The 23,215-nt window shown below is 47.1% G+C and overlaps 1 protein-coding gene across 1 annotated transcript in view; it reads left to right on the top strand.

Moving 5' to 3' along the window:
* LOC121929894 overlaps positions 1-23,215 on the top strand; it is a 40,058-nt gene that overhangs the window by 12,891 nt on the left and 3,952 nt on the right. Inside the window, exons 3-4 of the mRNA XM_042465885.1 lie at positions 2,881-3,042; positions 6,363-6,494. Of these exons, the coding sequence (XP_042321819.1) occupies positions 2,881-3,042; positions 6,363-6,494 (294 nt within the window). The remainder of the gene's footprint in view (positions 1-2,880; positions 3,043-6,362; positions 6,495-23,215) is intronic.

The raw sequence follows: 23,215 nt of genomic DNA, 5'->3' as shown, positions 1-23,215 counted from the left end.
CCTTTATTTATAAAGCGCTGTAAATTTACACAGCGCTGTACATACAATCTTTTTAATTGGACGGTTCCCTGCCCTCAGGCTTACAATCTAAAAAGACATGACACAAAAGGAGAAGGGAAAGGGGATGAGGGCCAACAGTTCTTCTCTACCTCTGAGGCCTGGATCAGGGGAGATGGACTGGAGGAAGGACATAGCAATACAGGAAATGATTCCATAAAACAGACAACAAAGGAACATCAAATAGCAAGCGACTATTGGTGGCTGGGAATGCTTCTCTGAACAGGATGGCCTTCAACTCCATTTTGAAGCTGGTTAAAGAAGTAATGGCTCTTGCTTGTGGGGGAAGAAGGTTCCAGGAGTGAGGGGCAGCGAGTGAAAAGGGGTGAATCCGGGATGGGGCAGATGAAATCCTGGGCTGAGACAGGAGCCCTTGACTACCAGAATGGAGGGCCCTGGTGGGAAGGTGAGGAGAAAGAAGGTCTGATAAGTAAGGAGGGGCCAGACCATGGAGGGCTTTAAATGTCAACAGCAGGAGCTTATATTGAATGCGGAAAGGGAGGGGGAGCCAGTGAAGGGATGCCAACACATGAGAGATGTGGTCAGATGGGTGGGCGGATGTGATAATGCGTGCAGCTAGGGTTGCCATAATTGAGGACCTCCAAACCTCCTCCTTGGCCGCGGTGCCAAGCTTCCTCCCCCTCCTCCCGGTCTGGGAGGAAGCCTCGGCCGGCTCCCAGGCTGGGAAGGAGGCGGGGGCCGCCTCTCATCGCGGCGATTGCCGCGGTGGGAAGTGGCCTCCTCCTCCTCCCGGCTTGAGGAGAAGCCTCGGCCGGCTCCCAGGCCGGGAAGGAGGCGAGGGCCGCCCCTCATTGCGGCGATCGCCGCGGTGGGAAGCGGCCTCCTCCTCCTCCCTGGCCTCGCCGAGGCCTTGGAGGACCCCGCGGCCGGAGCTCCGGCCGCGGAGCTGCCTCGAAGGCCTCGCTGGGGCCTGGGAGGGAGCATCTCCACGGCTGGAGCTCCAACCGCGGAGAGCCCTCCCAGGCCTCAGCAAGGCCTTGGAGCCGCCGCGGGGGCTGAGGTGGCTGCGGTGGGCGGGGCCGTCCCGGTTTGGGTGCCAAACCGGACCGGGACCGGGATGGCACCACCCAAACCGGGATTGTCCCGCCCCCTGGCGGGATATGGCAACCCTACGTGCAGCTGAATGCTGGACAGAGATTAAAGGATGGAGGTGAGAAACAGGAAGCCCAGCCAGGAGGATGTTGCAGTAATCATGTCGTGAGATCACTAGGGCATGGACCAGGATCTTGGCAGTGCAGGCAGAGAGATAAGGTCGGATTTTGGCAATATTGTACAAAAAGAATCTACAAGCCTTGGCTGTGGTCTGGATCTGAGGGATACATGACAGAGAAGAATCAAAGGTGAAACCAAGACTGTGGGCTTGCTGGACTGGTTGAATAGAAATGTTTTTGTAGAGCACATCTCTGGTTGTTGTTGTTGTTGTTGTTGTGTGCATGCAAGTCATTTCCGACATATGGCAATGCTAAGGCGAACCGATCATGGGGTTTTCTTGCCAGGTTTCTTCAGAAAGGTTTTGCCATTGCCATCCCCTGAGGCTGAGAGCGTGTGACTAGCCCAAGGTCATCCAGTGGGTTTCCATGGCTGAGCCAGGATTTGAACCATTGTCTCCAGAGTCCTAGTCCAAAGCTATGCCACACTGACTCATTTATATCTCCAGTGCCTGTGTTCAAAGATACATCCACTCTAAATTTGGGGTTACCATTGATCTAATGGGCCAGCATGCTATAGTGGTTTGAGTGCTGGACTAGGACACTGGAAGACCAGGGTTTGAAACCTGGTTTGGACATGGCAGCCCACTGGGTGACCGTGGGAAAGTCACACTCTCTCAGCTTCAGAGGCAATAAGAAGCCTCCTCTGAAGAAACTTGCCAAGAAAACCCTATGATAGGGTTGCCATAAGTCAGAAATTACTTGCAGACACAACAGCAACAACAACAACACATTTATCTAAAGATGCCATTTATCTCTGAAGATGCCAAAGCCACAGATGCTCGCGAAACATCAGGAAGAAACTCTTCTAGAACATGGCCACAGAGCCTGAAAAACCCACAAAAAATTATGGATGCTGGCCATGTAAGCCTCCGACTTCACATTATCTAATATTGTTTTCAAATGATATAGCTTCCTTGAATTGCCCCCAAATTTTAAAAAATCCTCTTTTATACTTCTGCTCATAGGACCTGTATAATTTGTTTATGGTTATTATGTAGTTTTATGTTTTATTATTTTTAGATTGTACACTTTTGGCAGGATTTAATTGTTTTAAATTGATTGTACCTATAATGTGCCATGTAAACCTATGGCACTATACAAATAAACGATGATAGCATCTCCATGGGAAGTACTGGATAGTCCAAAATGAGAATGTTCTAAGTTATGGGTTGGCCGTCATTGCAGCATTTCCCATCAATGTACCACATTCAGTGATTCCCAAATTCCAGGTACTTTGGACTTTGGTTCCCAGAATCCCAGACCACTAAGATGACTGTGATTTCTGGGATCTGAGGTCCAAAACACCTGGAAGACCAGAATTTGGAAATCACTAGATGAAGAAGGACTTCACTGAGAAAGATGAGAAAGTGCAAGCTCTCTGTGATGGCAGAACAGACTGCCTTGTGAGCAGCTATAGAAGCAGAGATATGGACAGCCGCCTATTAGGGATGTAGCAATAGCGAATTTCCTGTGCTGGCACAGGTTGGAATGGATGACCTCTTGAGGTCCTTTCCAACTCTCTAGGTTGGGTTTGGAGCTGTGCCTAGGTCCTGCTGAGTTGACCCTTTCCTGTTTCTCTCTCGCTTGCTAGTCACCACCCAAGAGGATCTCTCGGTGCCCCTGTACTACGACAAACGCAGCTACCCACTTCCGGATACCCCTTACTGCAAGCAGCTGGATGCCACGCAGAAGGCCCTCAAGGAGAAGGAGAAAGGATCCTGGACACAGCTGAGCAATGAGGAGAAACTGGCCTGTAAGTAGCAGCAACATCTTGGGTTATGGGATATTCTTCCAACTCAGCGGGGCTGTGAGAAACCGGAGGGCAGTGGAGTGCCAGCAGAGCCAGACCAACTCCACAAACAACATCAGCAACAACTTTTTTTTTGGAGGGGGGGGGGGAGAATTTGGAAGCATTTTTAAAAGCTGCAGCTCCCAGAATTCCCTAACCAGAATGGAATTCTGAAGTTGTATCTTCAATCTCTGTTTTTAGCCACAATGAGTGGCGTCCTGTTTTGTGACATTTGTTGTTGTGGTTAACTGCCCTCAAGTTGACTTTGACTCATGGCCACCTCGTTCTTCTCCGCTGTGCTTTTATTTCCCTTATCTCTCATCGTTCCTGTTTTGTTATTTCCTTCTATTTCTTTGCATTGACTGTGGACTAGTTGTTGAACAGTTGCATTCCTGGTTCTGATTTTGTTCCTGTCTCCCTTTTCCTTTGCTTTCCTTCTTCCCTTCATTGCATGGAGTGTTTCATCCACTGTGTCTTCTCTTTCTTTTTGGCCTCCATAAGTGTCTTGCTGCATTCTTCCTTTGTCATATCCCTAACTTCTGTCCATAATTCTTCTGGTTCCCAGTCCATTATGTTTAATAGGGCAAATTTGTTTTTTACCTTGTCCTTAAATTCTGCTGGTTTGTTGTTCAGATCATATTTTGGTATTATGAGTTATATTTGGCTTTTGTGACATTTGTTTTTGCTGTTAACTGCCCTTGAGTCAATCTCGACCATGGCGACCCTATAGATGAGACATCTCCAAAACTCTTGTCCTCTATGGTTCTCTTCAGGTCCTGCAAAGTCATGCCCATGACCTCCTTAATAAAGTCCATCCATCTAGCATGATGTCTTTCTCTCTTTCTACATCCCTCCACCTTTTCTAGGATTATTGATTTTTCCAGATTCATACCTTCTCATGATATGTCCAAAGTACAACAGCCTCAGCTTTGTCACCTTAGCTTCCAGGCAGATTTCTGACTTGATCTGTTCCAGGACCCATTTGTTTGTCTTCTTGGCTGTCTACAGGATCCTCAGCACTCTTCTCCAGCCCCACATCTCAAATTAATTAATTTTCTTCCTATCTTCTTTCTTAACTGTCCAGGTCTTGCATCCATACATTAATAGGGAATACAATGGCTTGTATGCTTCTAACTTCCATGCTCAGTTGTATATTTTTGCATTTTAGAATCTTTTCTAGTTCTTTCATAGCACCCTCCCCTTTCTTAACCTTTTTCTGATTTCCTGGCATTCCTATCAATGTTTGATGGCAGATATGAGAACTCTTTTACTGTTTCTATTTCTTCATTGTCTAGTTTGAATTTCTGTAGATGCTCCGTGGTCATTTTCTCCCCTTTATGTTCAATAGTAAGCCTGCCTTTGCACTTTCTTCCTTGATCTTCCTTAGTAGTTGTTCCAGGTCTGTGAGGCTTTTCTGCTAGTATTATGGTGTCATCTGTGTATCTCAGATTGTTGATATTCCTTCCCTCTATTTTCACTCCTCCTCCTTCTGTGTCTAAGCCTGCTTTTCTAATAATATGTTCTGGATATAAGTAGAACAGGTAGGGTGATACTGTGGGATGGGTAACTGGTGCTTACTGGTGGGGAGAGGAGGAACGGAGGGCAAGTCAGAGGTAGAAGAAGCATCTGGACTGGGCTCCAAGAGGAAAGGAATGGAAGGTACCCTCGTTCTGGTTTCCTTCCTCCTCAAATCCTTGGCCAGCCTATTCTTCTCCTTTTGAATTGCCTCCTCTTCTGTCTCTTTTCCCCACTGATAACCATCAGCAGACCCCCAGTAGCTGTCAGAACCATTCCAGGGAAAGGACATAAAATTGTGTAAATGAAATTTTACACCTTGCCTGCTTGATGTAGGAAGATCTAGGCCAATGTAAGGACATGTGAGCAAATTTGTTCCTTGAGCAAATGTTCAGGAAGATCTGAGGAATTTTACATCTCAGACCACACTTTCCATAATCCTCCAGCTAGCATGGTGCGCTGGTGGCTGAGAGATTCTAGCAGCTATAGTCCAAAAGGGAAATTTCCTCCACACTCTTGTTTGGGGAGCAAAGTGTGTCCATGGGAGAAATCCATGTTAGGAATCCAAAAGATGGAATTGTGGGGCTTCATAGTAAGTAGAACTGGGACATACTGGGCAGGGCAGGGTTTGAGGTTGGGGAAAAGTGAGCTGGTGTATTGATGCCAAGATGGAGCAGGAAAATTTTTACTTCTAGAGGATTGGTCTCAAAGAAGATGCTAGAGGAAAACCAGGATGAGGTCTGGTCAATCAAAGTGGCAGTTGTAGGTCAGGCTAAAACTAAGGTCTAATATTGTATTGTATTGTATTGTACTGTTTGTAAATGTTTTTATTGCTATTTGTGATATTGTTGGGGAAGGGGGTTGTGATGTTTTTATCTGTTTTTATCTTGCTGTACACCGCTGTGATCTTTGGAACAGCGGTATAGAAATAAAATTTTATTATTATTTATTTATATATATGCACTGCAGAAATAATGCAGTTTGACACTGCTTTAACTGCCATGGCTCCATATTATTGGATTCAGGTATTTGTTGTTTTGTGAGATATTTAGACTTCTCTGTCAAGAGCTCTGGTGCCACAATAAACTACAAATCCTAGAGTTTCATAGCATTGAGCCATGGCAGTTAAAGCTGTATCAAGCTGCATTATTTCTGCAGTGCAGATTAGACCTAAGGTCCTGCCTCCACAGGCCAAATAAACTAGCCCCCATGCGTCACCTCAGTGGGGAGTCTGGACAATGCATGGCCCAAATCCTGGTTCTGGTGTGAACAGACTGAACAACATCCAGCATGTTCAGCACCAGAACTCAGCTATACCCATCTTTGAACCAAATTAAAATAAACTTACCTTTTATTGTGATCTTCCAGGAGCTAAGTCCACAATATCTGGAGGACCAAAGACTGAGGCTGCATCTGCACTGCAGAATTAATGCAGTTTGATACAACCTTAAGTGCCATGGCTCCATGCTATGGTATTCTGGAATTTGTTGTTTTGTGAGATACTTAGCCTTCTCTATCAAAGACGTCTGATGCGCAACAAACTACAAATCCCAGGATTCCATAAGATGGAGGTGTGACAATTAAAGCAGTGTCAAACTGCATTAATTCTGCATTGTGGCAGCAGCATGAGCCACTGCTGCATTAGTAGAGAATTGTAAACCCTCCCCAAACAACAAATCCCAGGATTTTGTGGGGTAGAGCTATAGCAGTATAAAAGTGCTATAATTATGCAAGTGTGGATACACCTCTGGTCTCCCTTTGCTTTGCAGTGTATCGACTGAAGTTCCACCAGAGTTATGCAGAGATGAACAAGCCCACCAATGAATGGAAGACAGTGCTGGGAGGCATCTTCTTTTTCTTTGGCGTCACTGGATTAATCGTGTGGTGGCAACGGATGTTTGGTATGAAAACCGAGAGGTGGCAGGAGGGAGGCACACAATCTGGGAGCCCTGCCGGTGTCTTTGAGGGTTCCTGGCTTTTCTTGGTGGGGCTCATTTGCCTTCCATAGCAGCACTGTGGATGGAAATGCCAACTGTGGGTGCATCTGCACTGTAGAAAGAATGCAATTTGATACCACTTGAACTGCCATGGCTCCACCTTGCAGAATCTTGGGATTGGTTGTTTGGTGAAGCCCCAGCACTCTTTGGCAGAGAAGGCCAAAGATCTTGTAAAACTACAAATCCCAGGATTCCATAGGATGGAGCTACAGCATTTGAAATAGTGTCAAACTGCATTGTTTCTACAGTGTAGAGGCATCCTTAGTTTCTTCAAATTACCTCTCTCTTCTACAAGTTGGTGAAGGAGAGGAGGTCAAGCTCCAGGCCCAGGATGGAAGGAATCTTTGAAGATGCACCCCTGCCTAGGGACAAACTTTCCAGATGTCATTGCCACCCCCAGTGTACCTTGGAGAGCTGCACCCCACTTTGTTGTTGCTTTGTGTCTTCAAGTCAGTTCTGACTTACAGCGACCCTCAGGCGAACCGATCACAGGTTTTTCTTGTCAGGTTTCTTCAGATGGGGTTTATCATTGCCTTCCTCTGAGGCTGAGAGAGTGTGACTTGCCCAAGGTCACCCAGTGGGCTTGCATGACTGAACAGGATTCAAACCCTGGTTTCCAGAGTCATAATCCTACGCTCAAACCGCTATATCACACTGGCTCCATTTTATGCAAGGGACATGATTTTACTATGCCACTGCATTTAATGGGACTTGAGTATCCTCAGATTTTGGTATCCATGGAGGGTCCTGGAACCAAATCCTAGCAGATACGAAGGGATACTGGTTACTGGATACCAATTGCAATTACAATCACAACGTAAGTCCCCTGCCTCAATTTTTTTCAATGAAAATTTTAAAAAATCTATACTGAATGGAAAACATATCCACTGTCCCCAAAGTTCCCTGTGTCCAGTGAGGTGCCATTCCTGGGATTGATTGTAGGAATGTTCTGCCCGTTCTGCTCTGTAGCATTTCAGCCTTAGATGCAACCTTAAAGCCCTAATGAAAGGCACCAAACTGGTGCAAATGCAACATAGACATTCCACTATAAAGAGTTTGCCCTTTTGATCCCTTCTAAAGAGATAACTGCAAATCCTGCTACCTTGTTCAAAGTGAAAAGAGCTAATCCTTATCCCTGACAGCTGCAACTCTTCTCCAGCTCTCCTTTTCCTTCCAAACCGTCTCTCTTTTAGGGTTTTCCTACTGGTTGAGCCAAACCAATAATTCACAACATGGTGTTGTGGTTTGAGTGTGGGACTATGACTCTGGAGATCAGGGTTTGTTTCTCTGCTTGGCTATGAAACCCCACTGGGAGATCTTGGGAAAGTCATACGCTCTCAGTCTCAGACAACATCATGATAGGTTCTCCTTACGGTCATCGTTTAGTCAGAAACAACTTGAAGTGCAGCAACAACAACAACAACAATAGGGGTTAGTACTTGGGTGTGAAACCATTAACTGGTGCTATAGTAGGCTATATTTCAGAGCAAGGCAATGGCAAACCACCTCTGAGTATTTCTTGCCTGTGAAAACAGAAACTCATGGGGTCTCCCCAAGTTAAGATAGGCAATGTGAAGGCGCGCACACACACGCGCGCACTTCTCTAAGGTTGTTGGGGTTTGGTTTTTTGCAAGACATATCCAAAGGATATTGACTTCCTCCTTGGCTTCCACTCTCAGCCCCAGTAAACTCCATTATTAGTTTTAATAATAATAATAATAATTATTATTATTATTATTATTACTTGCCCCTCCTCACGGCTCGAGCCAGGTTACAACATAGTTAAAACACAATCATTACATAAAATACACATATTAAGCTGCATCTTCAATGCAATATTTATATTACAATACAGTACAATATTTATATTACAATATATTACAATAATTAAATATGAAATTCATGTTTAAAATTCAAGATTAAAAATTGCCTGGTCATCATAAGTCAGAAACAACTTGAAGGAACACAAGAACAACAACAACAACAACACTTTTGTAGCTCTTCATCCCACTTCTTTGGATGACTGGATGGATCTTTTTGGCCATCCTAGGCTGCCCGGTTGTAGGGTGTCCAGATGTCATAACCAAAGAGGAGGACAAGGCACTGTAAAATGTAGGACATTCAAGAAAAATATCGGAATTTACAAAATAAAAGCTAAAAAGACGATCTTAAGTATAAATCCATGCTTCTCAGTCATGTTCAAAACAGGAAATTTTGGAATTCCTCCTGGACAGAAGATTGAAATGTAGGACATGTCCTGGAAAAGGAGGACACCTGGTCACCCGAAACTGTAGCAGGAAGCTAAGTAGGATCAGCCCTAGTTAGTACTTAGATGGGAGACCACCAAATGATAGCAGGCGGTGTAGGCTATATGTCAAAGGAAGGGATGAGCAAAACTACCTCTGAGTATTCCTTGCCCAAGAAAACCTGAGGAAATTCATGGGGCCGCCATAGGTCCATAGCAGACTTGAAGGCACACATGCACACAATATAAAACACAAGCCTAGATACCCTCACGGCACCAGATCCCAGCTGATCTTGGATGCTAAGCAGGGTCAGCCCTGGTTAGTACTTGGATGGGAGACTGCCAACAAATACAGATGTTGCAGGCGCCATTTCAGAGGAAGAAATTGGTAAAACCACCTCCTTGGTCAATCGGAAGAGGTGGGATATAAATATATATTTATTATTATTATTATTATAGGGGGAGCGAGAAAGTGGAACGTTTTAAAAACAGCTTGAAAAGTGGGATGGCGCTGGATTGATTTGGACTATCTCTGCCAAATCTGGACATTTGGAGGGCAAAGGAGGGTGTCTGGTCACCAGATGGGGATAGCTGGACTAACAACAACAACAACAACAACAATAATAATAAATTTTATTTATATGCCATCTCTTCCCATAGGATCAAGGTGGCTTATAATCACAATAAGATACAGTGCAATACTACAATAATAAAACCCAACACATCCAATACAACTCTAATAAATTCATGCAGTATAAATAAACCCCCTCCCCTCCCTCCTTACATATATAACATAATTTCTAATATAACAATAATGAAATATAAAATAAATCATTAAAACCATTAATTAAAACCAATCGAGACATGTTAGATAACCAATAGGGCATGATCAAAATGATGGCCCATATCAATGGGGTGACCGAATGCATTATTCAGGGACGGCCTGCCAGAAGATTTAAACTCCCAAACAGGGGTAGTCCTTCCATACGGCAGCTCCCAGCAGCCTTAGCCAACATCGGCAAAGACAAGGGATGCTGGGGACAGCAGTCAGTCGAGAAGAACTGAAGAGCTGCCCTGATCCATCCATCCTCCAGAGCTGGGTTTTGCAGGCCTAGGGATGCTGCTTGCATTGGAAGATGCTTTCCAGCAGAGAGCGCTTCCAGCCCAGTCCAGGCCTCTGGCCCACAGCTGATGATGTTCCTGGACCTTTGGGGTGTAAACAACTCCCCCCAGCCAGACATGTCAGCTTGCACTCCCTAACATCAGGCTGGGGAGGAGGAACAAAGGGACCGCTTGTTTGCCTTTGCACTGGTCTGATGTGCCCAGAGCTGTTTTCTGGGATTTTTGCAATAACAGCCCATCTGCCAAGCCAGGGGTGTGGAGGCGGGAAGGGCGAGAGAACAGTGTGCTGGCAAAGGAGGAGAAAGGCCAATCCAATCCCCCTGGCTTTACAGCAATGGGAGCCTCTGGGATTTTCCTCTTTGCTGGGCTTGCCTGGTGCTTTGCAGACCTTCTACATGGTTGGAAACAGCCCATTGAAGAACACAGATATAAATCTGGAAAGGCACATGAACCCTTCCTAGGTTTGCACTGCAGAGAGATGCAGCTTGCAGAATTCTCTTGAGGGCAATAAGCAGCTTGCAGAATTCCCTTGATTCAAGGTGACTAGGGCCTGATTCTCACTATCTTTTAAACCGGATCACAAATCAGTTTGAACCAGTTCAAATGACCCTTAGTCATTTGAGTCGATTCGCTGAAGCAATTCAGAGAGAGACAGCCATGCACTGGACCCATTTAACCCGTGTCTCTTTGATGCTGATGTTTCCGGGTCTTTTTGGATAAATTGATTCTGTGCAAGTGTGAACTAGATGCGGATCGGAATCGATTTAAATTTGCCTTTCGGCTGGCTGGAATGGGTCCATTTTGAACCAATTCATTCATGAATGTGAACCACAAGTGGATTATTTTACAATGAAAAAAATGCAAGTCAGGGCAAATGTAATGGGAACCATGCTCCGCTGTCGAATCGATCCATCGATTCAGATCACAAACATTTTTTTGTAAGTGAGAATGAGGCCCAGATGTCATAACTGTAAATGAGGAGAAGGCACCACAAAATGCAGGCCAGTGAAGAAAAAATTAGGACGTTACCGAATAAAAGCTAAAAACACTAATATAACTAAAAAGTCATGCTCCTTAGTCACGTACAAAATGGAGGAGATTTTGAAATCCCTCCTGGACAGAAAGTTGAAATGTCCTGGGAAAGGTGGGCATGTCCTGGAAAAGGAGGATACCTGGTCACTCTGCCTTGATGCAAGATTTGCCTGTGGGTAGAATCTGGGTGTCTGAAATGCAACTAGAAACTTGGCAAGGCAGTCACAATTCTCATAGGGCAAGTGCAAAGTCTGAGGAACTTCTTTCTTTCTTTCTTTCTTTTGGATTGCAATGCCAGCTTCTGGAGGGGGGATTCTGAGAGTTGCAATCCAAAAGAAAAAAGAAGAAGAACTGATTAAGAAGCAGTCATATGTGATAGGTGTTGTGCCATGCATGAGTAGAAGGCATGCTCAGGTTTAATAAGTACAGGTTGAGTTTCCTTTATCCAAAATGCTTGGGTTTTGGATTTTGGAATATTTTGGATTTTGAAATATCTGCATATACAAAATGAGATGTCTTGGAGATGGGACTAAGAGTATACACATGTACACTGGGCTGTAGAGGCTCAAGCTCCATGTGAAATTCAATGTACTTTGCACCTGCACTGGGGTGGCCCTCTGCCTTCTCCTGGTCTCCTGTGGGGTTCAAAGGTCTGGTTTACTGGATGTTTGAAGTAATGTGCAGGAATATTCACTCCTGCTCCACTCCTGTGAGGTTACTTTAGGTTGGGGGTGTGGATCTTGTAGGTGCCTTGAGTTGTTGTTTGATTGCAACACCCAGCATGCCTCAGTGCTACCTGCTGGGGTTACTGGGAACTGCAACCCAACAACATCCAAAGGGCTGCATGATGCCTTCCCCCTCCAATGTAGACCTAGTCTGTCAAGACCAGGGACAGGAATCATGTGGCCCTGTCCTTGTTTTTGGACTGCAATTCCCAGCAGTCATAGCCAACAGTGGAAGCTGCAGTTCACTAACATCTGAAGGGCTGGATGATGCTCGCCTGCTGAGTGCCTTCAAGTTATTTCCAGCTTAGGGCAACCCTAACTTTTCTTGGCCAGATTTCTCCAAAAAGTGTTTGCCCTTACCTTCCTCTGAGGCTGAGAGAGTGTGACTTGCCCAAGGTCACCCAGTGGGTTTCCATGACTGAGCAGGGATCCAAACCCTGTCCTCTAGAACTGTAATTCAATGCTCAAACCATTACACCATGGTGACTTTTACTATATCTATCAGCAATTTACCAAAGTGTAAGCAATTAGCTTACACTTTGTAAACCGCTTAGTACATTGGTAAGCGGTATAGAAATGTACTTGCTATTGCTATTGCTAAAGTCTTAGAGCTGGAAAATTTTGCTCTTTTTAGTTTATTTATTTCAATTCCCCAGAGGCCCCAGCCAGGATTTTGGAGTAGTAGGCCAAAACGGCAACATCCCCACCCTTCCCTGAGGTCTTTCCCAAGACCTGCTTGTTGTATGTATTGTGTGCCTTCAAGTCATCTTATGGTTTTCTTGGCGAGATTTGTTCAGAGGAGGTTTTCCATTGCTTTCCCCTGAGGCTGAGAAAGTGTGACTTGCCCAAGGCCACCCAGTGGGTTTCATGGCAGAGTGGTGATTGAACCCTGGTCTCTAGAGTCGTGGTCTAGCACTCAAACCACTAGGCCACTCTGGTTCTACCGAGATCCTTTGAAACAAGAGACGTGCAGGAGAGAACCAGTGACCTTCTACATCCAAGGCATGGGTTTTGCAGCTGAGCTGTGCCCCCCTTCCCTCCACCTTGGGGTATTTGTCAATCCTGGCTCATGGGCAGCTGACTCACCACCATGATGCACATGTCCCCCACTTACCTCCTTGTTCTCTGCTGCTCCAGTTAGCCCAGAATAACCAACCTCTGAACTCAACCCTTCTAATCTGGATTAGAATCCTGATTCTAGTGCGTGCACATCATTCTTCCACCCCTTTTGACAACTAGTGTGACTTAATAATAACCAAAGAAAAGGCCATTATTTTTGCATGTTTTGAGCAAGGCCTCTTTTGGGATCCCAACTCACAGCATCCTCCAGCCAGCATGCTTGCTGGGGATTCTGGGACCTGGAGTTGAAAAAACAAGTTATTTTCCCAAACACTTAGTTTTCACCAGGGACGTAGCTGTTGTTCTTGTTTTGTGACTTCGTTGTTTCCGACTGATGGCAAACCTACCATGGGGTTTTCTTGGCAAGGTTTGTTCAGAGGAGGTTTGCCCTTGTCTTCTTCTGAGGCTGAGTATGTGACTAGGAGAAAGGAAATGAAGATATTGGCCTACATGTAATAATTCTGCCCATCCCAATGAAATTTTCCTTCAATTCTTACATTTCTAGCATTCCAGAGAGATCCTGAAAATTGTTCACACCTAGAATTTTTCTATTTGCAGTATTCCCATCCCTTTGGTAATGTTGCATTTGCCTGTGTTCCCAGTCTTTTTTCTTTGGAAGCCTAAACTGCATTTCTAAATGCTCAGCTGAAGTTTTAAGTCACTGTGATGCTGGAGATCTGGAGAGGTGAAGGAAAATGTCCTTTGGGAAGGCAGAATTCTTACTTAGAGGGGAAATGCCCCTATAGCCCTGATTTTCACCAGTTGTTTTTGCTGCAGGGTCCAATGGGGCACAGCCCAGTCAAGAGGTTCTAATTTGATAATTCAGTAATCTCAACACCTGAGCTCAAGGTTTTGGCTTTCCACCTCGAAGCAATGGGGACTTGCCCAAGGCTGGGCCAATCAAGTCCCCCCCGTCCAACAGCATCACTGTAACCACTGCGCATCATGCATTAGTCATGTGGATGCTAGAGCCGGTGTTCGTGCCAGGTAATTTTAGGGCAACATTATCCAGGTTTCTCAAAGCTAAGACACATTTTCCTTCCCTTCTGAATTAAAATGGAAGGTACGCTATACTCTTCCCTGCCGCCTTTCCTTCCATTGGGGAGAAGGAGTTTACTTTTCATAGAATTGTATATTTTCAGAAGTGATGAAAAGACTTTTGGGAGTTTCTAATACTTAGGCTTTCCAACTCCAAGGGAAGTCCAGAGCAGTGATAGAGTCCTAGAATCCTAGAGTTGGAAGAGACTGCAAGGGCCATCCACTTTAACCCCCTTCTGCCATGCAGGGTCTCTCAGTAAAGCATAGCTGAGAGATGGCCATCCAGCCTCTGTTTAAAGATCTCCATCACTTTTTGAGGGAGAGTCTTCCTCTGTTGAACAGCCCTTACTCTCAGGGTATTCCTCCTAATATTGAGCTGGAATTTCTTTTCCTGGAGCTTGCATCCATTGTTCTGTATCCTGTTCTCTGAAGCAGCAGAAAACAAGCTTGCTCCCTCCTCAATATGGCATCCCTTCAAATATTTAGACAAGGCTATCATATCACCTGCTAACCTTCTCTTCTCCAGGCTAAACATCCCCAGCTCCCTGAGTCTTTCCTCATAGGGCACGGTTTCCAGACCTTTCACCATTTTAGTCACCCTCCTCTGGACACACTGCAGTTTCTCAATGTCCTTTTTGAATTGTGGACACATCATTATTCCAGGTGGGGCCTGACCAAAGCAAAATAGAGTGGCACTATTAGTTCCCTTTCTAGACAATATACTTCTATTGATGAAACCTAAAATCACATTGGCCTTTTTAGCTGCTGCATCGTGCTGTTGACTCGTGTCCAACTTGTGGTCTCATAGATCACCTTTACACCTTAAATAATAATAAATAAATAATAAAATGTTTATTTATATACCGCCCTATCAAATACCAGGGCGGTGTACAACATCAATACAATACATAATACATAATTAATACAGATTAAAAACACAATTCTGCCAGCGGCCACACTGGCAGGGGGAGGATCAAAGCATAGTCGGGGTAGGTGTTAGGAGAATGCCTGCTCAAATAGTAGGGTCTTCAATCCTTTCCTGAATTGGGCTAAGGAGGCGACAGCACGGAGCTCGACTGGTAGCGAGTTCCAGAGGTTAGGGGCCAAGATGGTAAAGGCCTTCTTTGATGTAGATATTAACCTTGCCTCTGGCACGCTTAAACGCAACTGTCCAGATGATTGCGGCGGAAATATGGGGAAGCGTCCTCTAGTAACACTGGGCCCAAGCATTTCGGGCGTTATAGGTAGACCACACCTTGTATTGCGCCGGAAGCGAATAGGCGCCAAAGGGAGATCTTTTGAGCACTGGGTTGATGTGATGAACTGGGCCCTGGACGTGCCAGTGAACCATCGGGCTCATTTCTGCACTAAATTGTAGGCTCCGGGAAATGGTACAAAGGTTGCCCCATGGATACGCGTTGCAGAAATCCAAAGCGAGAGGTACCAAGCATGTAAACAACCGTTTCAGGTTCCGCCGGCCGGTAAGGGACGCAGTTGGCGTAGCGGCCGAAGCTGAGAACAAGCACTCATGACTGTCGAGTCCACCGATTGTAAATTGAGCGACGAGGTCCAAGAGCACCCACAAACGACGTACCAGAGTCTTCACGGGGAGCGTGACCCCGTTTCAGAAAAGGTGGACCAACGCCATCCCTGGGCCAGGGGAACCTATCACTAGTACTTCCGTTTTCCTCTGATTCAGGCTGAGGCTGTTGTTCCCTCATCCAATCGCAGTACCGACGTCCAGGCAGACCACGAGAGGAGAGATGCCAACCCAGGTCACTCATCAGCGGGGACCAAAGAAAGACTATTTTGGTGTCACAGCGTACTGATAACCCGCGCCCCATGTTCCTCCAGTGATCTCTCCCCTCCAAGCGGTTTCAGTAAATGTTGAAGAGCATGGAGACAGAATGGCCCCTTGAGGGGGACCCCCAGATGGTAGGGGCCTCTTCATCGAGCAAACGTCTACAGCTGCCCATCTGGACCTCCCAGAGAGGTGGATCGGAACCACCTGGAGCGCAGTGCCCCCGATTCCACCTCCCAACCCTGGCAGCGCCCCAGAGGATACCATGGTCTATGGAATCGAAAGCCGCTGAGATGTCCAAGAAGCACTAACAGGGAAACAACGCTCCCCTGTCAATGCCCAGCGGAATCATCGACCAGGCGACCATGGCCGTCACAACCCCGGTAGCCCCCCGAAAGCCGGTTTGAAAGGATCAATACTCCGTTTCCCTCCAGGATCGAGGGAAGCTGGATTGCAACAACGACCTCTCGATCACCTGTCCAAAAATGGCAATACGAGAACAGGCCGATAATTATTATGCACAGGGGGTCGGAGAAGGCTTTTCAGCATAGGTTTTACAATGGCCAATTTTAAGCTGGATGTGGAATTGTCCTTCCCCCATAATGATTTATAATCGATGCAAGTAAAGAGAATACTGCCGGGCCCCCCTGAGCCGCTAGCCTGAGGGACAGGATCGAGAGAGCAGGTCGTCTTCCCGAACCTTCCAAATCTGGTCCACATCCTCTACTCACAGACTCCAACTGATCCAGTCTAATCGAGTCCACGGAAGCTATGGATATACCTCTTTTTCTAGTTCTGCTCTAATACTGGGTTCAAGAACCTTCGCTTATTCCGAGAGATTTAGCCGAGAAGAAGTTGTGCAATGGTCACACCAAAGCAGGCCCTTGGGTGGTTCAAGGATCTGGTTCAGGGAGGAGGTGCGGAGTCAGCTCGCCATCACAACCCTACACTCTTGCCCGGACGGTGACTCCGCGAACGCTATAACGTGCATCTAGAACGAGTTCTTAGCTGCACGCATCGCCTCTTGTGAAGCAGGTTCCTCCCTCCTATATCTATGGATTTATGTTTTCTGACCCTAAGTGCAGTGCCCTTACCTTTCTTGGATGACTCATAGACCCACAGCAGCTGCTTGGAAAATGTGGCAATCACCAGGTGTGTCAAGGGATATACACTTGCATAGTCCAGAGAAAGCAAGTGTGGCGTCATTTGGGCTCCCAGAGAACGAGGGTTCAGATATCTGCTCACAGGGAATCCGGCTAGGTGACCGTGGGCAATCATACTCTCTCAGCGCGCAGGGGAAGGCAAGGGTAAAGTTCCTCTGATAAAGCTTGAAAGCCCCTACTGCAGTCTGGCGCTTACTGTTACGAGAACTTGGGAGGCCTGAGATACAAAACACTGGAATCTACGCAACGGTGACTTTAAAACATTACCACACAAAAAGAAGTCCGTTTGCAATTCTGGAACATACCTGATCTGAATGTTGAAATTTAAACAGATTGAGCCGTCAGTGGCTTGGAGGTTTTCTTGCCAAAGGATTTCTGGACTAGGAAGAAACCTCAGAAGACACTTTGTTTTGTTGTAAGTTGCCTTCAAGTCACTTCTGACTTGGTGGAACTCCAAGCCAAACCGATCACATGGTTTCCTTGCCAAGAGTTGTTCAGAGCAGATTGCTTTGCCGCCTTTAACTGGATGTGACTTGTCCAAAGTCCCAGTAAGATGTCATGCGGATCCCCGCAGGGTCCCTCTGCCCGCCAAGTCTGGGTAGAGGAATGTGTCCATCCCTATAAATATGGTTGCACACATCAAGCGAATCTGGTTCAGTGGGAGTAAGGGGGTTGTATGGTTTGAATCTGGGCTAGACCCTGCTGGCAGGTTTTGATTTCTTGCCTCAGGTTTTGAAACACACTGGGAGATGGGCTTGACCAACACCGCTGCTCTCTCAGCCTCAGGGGAAGCAGGCAGAAACTCTTGTGACTAAGCTCGGCGAGAGAAAACCCTGACCAGGGTCATTGCAAATCAAGATTTGACTTGAAGGCACAACAAAAATTGATCCTGGGACCAGCTGGTACAGGCACACATGGGAATCGGGTGGTTGGATACAAAGAAAAAAGTACGTTCCCAAGATCGGCAGAGCATGTGATCTGTGTTCCACCACCAATGGAATGGATTTGCAATGCCACCAGTACGATTCAGTCGCCATCGGAGTGTGAGAAGATCGTGGGGGAAAAAGCAACCCCAAGTTTGCAAAGCATTGACTGACCTGAGGCCCAGAAAAGAAGGAGGGCGCCTTTACCCCTGACCTACTTGGTTTAAGGAGCCCTGGTGCACAGGTGGGTTAAATTCCTGTACTGCAGCCAATCACTCACAAACCAGAGGTTGCGAGTTCATACCAGCGTAAAGGGCTCAGGCCTCGACTCAGGCGTTGCATCCTTCTGAGGAGTCACTAAAATGATCCCCAATTGGGGAGCAATTAGCTTACGTGTCACCGCTGTAGGGGTCCTTAAATACACTGAGAAGTGGTATAGAAATAGACTGCTTTGCTATCTCCCGGCCTCCTCCTCACCCAACATCATCTTTCTCTCTTATGTCCTTCTTGTCCCACATGTTTCCACCGCAAGGCCACACACACTGGAGAAGTGAAGGCAAAGCAACTCCACGCATCTGACATGCACATAACCCGGGCAGGGCTTCTCGCCAAGTGGGGACTAGGCCAAGAACGAGTGAAAAGTAGGCAGGGAAAGCAGGAGAAGATGAGGAGGCTGGCCATGCACCCAGGGTCATTCCTGTCACCTGGGGGAAAGCGATCCGGATCTCTTCTTGGCTCGCCCTCGTGCCACTCTCCGCCCACAGCTGACCTCTGGATCGACTTCCTTGGCCTGACCTTTTTTCCGTCCCAGGTCCCCTGCTTTCCTGCGGCTGTATCAAAAACCCAAGCACATACAAAGAGTGTTCAGCCTCAACCCTGTTTTGTGGTCTTTCTTTTCTTTCGTGGCACACTTTCAACAACTTTCCCCCCCTGCACACATGAAAAAACAAAATCTGTGTGGCCATCTCTCTTAATAGCCAGAAATGAGTGAATGTGAAGTAATAAAGGTTTTGCTGCATTTCACATCGTGTGCCTTCATGACATACCAAAATAGGCCTACTTGATTTTGCCAACCTGGGTCTGTGTAAAACGGGGTAAGGAGGTCCCCCTATCTAGGATCCAAACCTTGGGGCGGTTTTTTAGACTGACACACACCCCCACAACACACTGCTTCTTTTATCCTTTTGGGGGCAAAAAGAGGGGATGAATTTACCTTTCCTGGAAGCCTCCTGGGAGCAAACCTCACTTGTAAAATAGGTTGTCAGGCATCCCGTCACTTTTTTTTTTCCAAACCATAGATTGACTTCAACAGGTTAGGTTTTTTCTTGCACTTTTGGCAATCTTTAGCTTCCCAACAATGTCCCAGGGTAGAAAACGGGCCCGAAATCTTGCCAATTGCACCGACTTGATGTAACCCCATATGAATCCTACTCCTACTGTGTTAGGATCCTTTAGGATTTTCAGCTCCTGGCACCACATAGAAATTGTGCTGTGATCCGCACACAGAAAGCATGTACTATAGCTCTGGACATGCCATCAAGAGTTACGCTGCCTTTACCCATCCTCATGCGCTCTTTATCCCCTCCCTAACAAGGTGGCCCTTTGGACTAAAACCCCAGCATCCTCAGCCAAAATGAAGAACAATCACATTGAGGAGCGGCTCTGTGGAGATGGAGGATCTTTAGATTAGGAAGTGGAAGGGCCCCCCATGCCATGGATTCCATTCTTTCTCACAGGGAACGCACTAGAGCATGCCTCAACAGGAGCTGTTCATCTCCTGTGAACGTGCCCAAAGGGACATAGGCAGTTTGATCTACTGCCCAACACCTCTTACGTCAAAGAGTTCTTCCAATTCTCAGTCAAAATCGATTCTCCGGAACGTAAAACAATTAAGACGGGTCCCTACCCTCTGAGGCAGCAGAGAACAAACTTGTCTGTCTCCTCGGTGGACAGCCCGAAAAGATCAGAGGATCGTCCAACCCCTCACCCTACCGTTCACCTCACCAAGATAACAGGTTCAGCTCCTTCAACATCTCCGCATAGGTTTTCTTAGCCGACATCATATATCATCCCTTTAAAATAACACCCTCTCTGAACCCACATCCAACCTATATAATATTCTTTCTGAAAATGAGCCGACCAGAACTGAACACAGTACGCCAGATAGGCCTGACCAAGGAAGATTATAGCCAGACTATTACTTTCGTTTGATGGAAAAATATGGGGGTGTTTATGTGGCCTTCCTGAGGGGCTCTCACTTCAGACTTTTGCAAAAGCATTCCCAAGGCCGAAAGATGGTCTTTAAAATGTGCAGAATTTGGGAGGACAACCCAGACTCAACAGGTGAAGCACTCAACATTTTTAGAACTCCAAACTTTCCATTCACCACACAAAATAACAGTTCGGAGGCCTGAACACAAACGGATGGCGAGTGATCGAAGGTTTCATCACAGACACTTTAATCAAAAGGGGCAGAGAGGCGCCCACGGCGGGGACAGCGCCACCCGCCCCCCATTGTGGTCCCCACTGCAGTTCCGCTGCTGGGACTTGTTCATGTAATGAGGTTAACTGGAGGGCTGGCAGGGAGCTGGGCAAGGGGAAGAGTACAGCCAACACACATAAATACAGACATACAGTAACAAAAATAGTATTTAATGGTACTGAATAAAACTACTCTTCGATATAGACAGCTGAGCCTGGAAAGTGCAGGAGCAAGAGAGGAAGGGCAAGCAACAGGCAACCAAAAAGTTCACAAGGGCGCCTCAGTTTCTGGGGAGGGACCCAAAATGGGGAGGCAGGGGAAGGATGGGCCCTGCCCAACAAGCTCAGCACAAAACATCTTTGGCCCATCATCCTCCAGGCGCCCCCATTCCCTTGCGCGGCGGAAGACCAAGGGTACCACACACATGCCCAAGCTTTGCCTCCCCGTCCCTCTCACCAAGTCGGTGTGGCCAACAGATTCCTCCGGTGCAGCTGTCTCAGCCACTGGTATGGGGTGCTAATCATGGCACCACTAGATGAGGCTGGCAATTATTGCAAAGCACGGAGGTGGCCATCAGACAAGGTCCAGCTCGTGTCGGGGCTGCCCACAACCTGGCAGTCAAGCCCCCATCCCTTCAAGAAGCGACGCCTGTTTCCATTCACAAACCACTTGCTGCCCATCCAGGAGTCCTTCCTTTCTCCAGGATCGCACATCTACAGGAGGACATATAAGCCTTTTGCAAGTGCCCCTGGCCGCGACATATTTGTCAGTAGCGATTTTGGCAATGCAAATAGCACCATCGCATCTGAGGAGCGTGGGAAGGCAGGGCAACACATCCCACTTACACCCCTTCTCACCCACCCCACCTCTCCTCCGAAGACTCACTGTTCTGCCTGGCCAGCACTTTCTGGTGACTCTCAGCTTTTCCTGGAAGTAGCTTGGGCCTCGGCCACTAAGCGGCGTCCCATAGACCACCCCTTGGCAATTAGCAGCTGATCGTAAACCTCCAAGGCTGCTCTGTTACGGACTTTCTTTCTCTCAGCTGCCCACTTATCTCTCCCAGCTTCTTCCTGCCTCATCCTGGCCACAAGCAAAATAGGAAACAATCCAGGCCTTCAACTTCCTACATAACGCTGATGTCCAGGCAGGAGTCCAAGGATTGATTCCTTCTCCATCTTCTCTCAAAGAAAGGGAACAAAATGGAGAGCCTTACAGCCCAAATCCTCCAACCGCCGTCACTGGCCATTGGGGATGGTATGGATGTTCGCATCTGCCACCCTCTACTTTGCTACTCCTGGTGGATGGTGCCCCCATTCCCATATGCCATGACCCCCGGCCCACTTGTCCCCAAGCACATACAAATCCCAGGCCAGTGTCAGCACATCGAAGAGCTGTTTTAAGAACAAAGTAACACAGAGCAATGTGGTCTTTCGTTCCATGTGGTGGGTGTGCATATAGGGGATTGCTGAAGAGAAATAGCGCTGTGACTTGGGATGTCCCTGAGCCGTGTTTGCATGATAAAGGTACAAAATGTCACAGAGAGAAGCAGGAGGGCAGCGAGGAAGTGGCTTGCAGGGAGAGAGAAGTCTGGGAAGTAATTGGGGGAGAGGTTTCTGTCCAGCCCTTTTTGCTGAGAGAGAAAGGACTTAAGATACTCTATACAAAAGGGCATGTCCAGTGCCAAAGTTTACTTTTTGTAAAAACAACCTGTACCCCAGCGGCATGCCCCCTCTTGCACAAACAATATGGGTTCTAAGCAAACTTTGGGCAGCAGCCAGGGCTGTGGGTGGCATCCTGTGATTAATCTTGTGAGAGAAAGGAAAGACCAGGACATTGACTGACCATCCGCGCCCCAACAAGGGAGCAGGAGGGAGAGTTTGGTAGCATTTGGGCAGGAAAAACCCATATATGGGTCCTCCTTGCCCAAGTTCCTACCTTCAGATCACCAAATGCTTCTCTCTTTTATGATGCCCACCCAGGCAACCTCTGCCTCATGATAGAATGTCTCGTCCCTGCTGTCCACAAGCAAAGCTCCAAACTGGCATTAGGATGGAGGGGTTCCTGTCCTCTGGCGTTTTTTGGGCCTGGAACATCCTCACATGGGGAGTAACGCAAACCATATGCTCTCGTCTCCACCTGGCGTTGCTCAGCTCAGAAGACTCTTTGTGCCAAGTGGGAGGGAAAAACATAGTTCTCTCTTACAAAAACCTATAGGCAGCGCTCTGCTTTCCACACCCCCTCAGGGGCTGGGCGAGTCGGAGTGGACATGAAACACAGTCAAGATATATACTAGGTCTGTGGGTCAATGTGACTGACACGATCGGTATGCCAGCTGTTGTCCTGAAGGGTGGGGCCAGTAGACAAGACACCCAAATGTGTGGGTGTGGTGTGTGTGAGTCGCAAAAGTACCCCCTAGTTGTGTGGGAGATGTCTGTGGGGTACAGGCACCAGAGAGAGGTCCTGTGAGTTGTGTTTGGGGGTGGGAGAGACAAGGGTCAATGTGAGGAGGGGGTGTTGCAAATGAAGAGGCCTCTTTTAACAAGCCCCCCATCCCCCACCCGGAATGATCACAAGGCTGACCATAGGCATGGCGGGAAAGCACCAGCCGAGGCGGATGGAAGGAGATTCAGTCTCGGCTACGTGCGGCTCAGCAGGGAGCCCAGGAGGACCACACCAGCACAGTGGCCCCTTCAAGAGCCATTTTGAAGCTTCCTGCCTTTCTCCTGCCTGTTCGGCGGTCATGCAATAGAAAAAAACATCCACAACCGGCTGAAAGAGGAGAAGAAAGAACAGAGAGAGGAGGGTGAGATAGGAGCAAGGGGGTGGGGGATGCAAAGTTCAGAGGAGTCTAAAATCTGGTTGGGCTCCTCTCTCAATGAATCTAGCTGCAGTTTGCCTTACATTTAAAAAAGAAGTTATCTGAGTGTTGAAACCTGTCCCCTGGAACAAGTCCAGCTCCTTGATCAACCCTTGAA

Source organism: Sceloporus undulatus, chromosome 4 (assembly GCF_019175285.1).
Source record: "Sceloporus undulatus isolate JIND9_A2432 ecotype Alabama chromosome 4, SceUnd_v1.1, whole genome shotgun sequence".
NCBI classification, from domain to species: Eukaryota; Metazoa; Chordata; class Lepidosauria; order Squamata; family Phrynosomatidae; genus Sceloporus; species Sceloporus undulatus.
The sequence above is the reverse complement of the archived record's forward strand: the minus strand, read 5'-3'. Positions and strand labels throughout refer to the sequence as shown.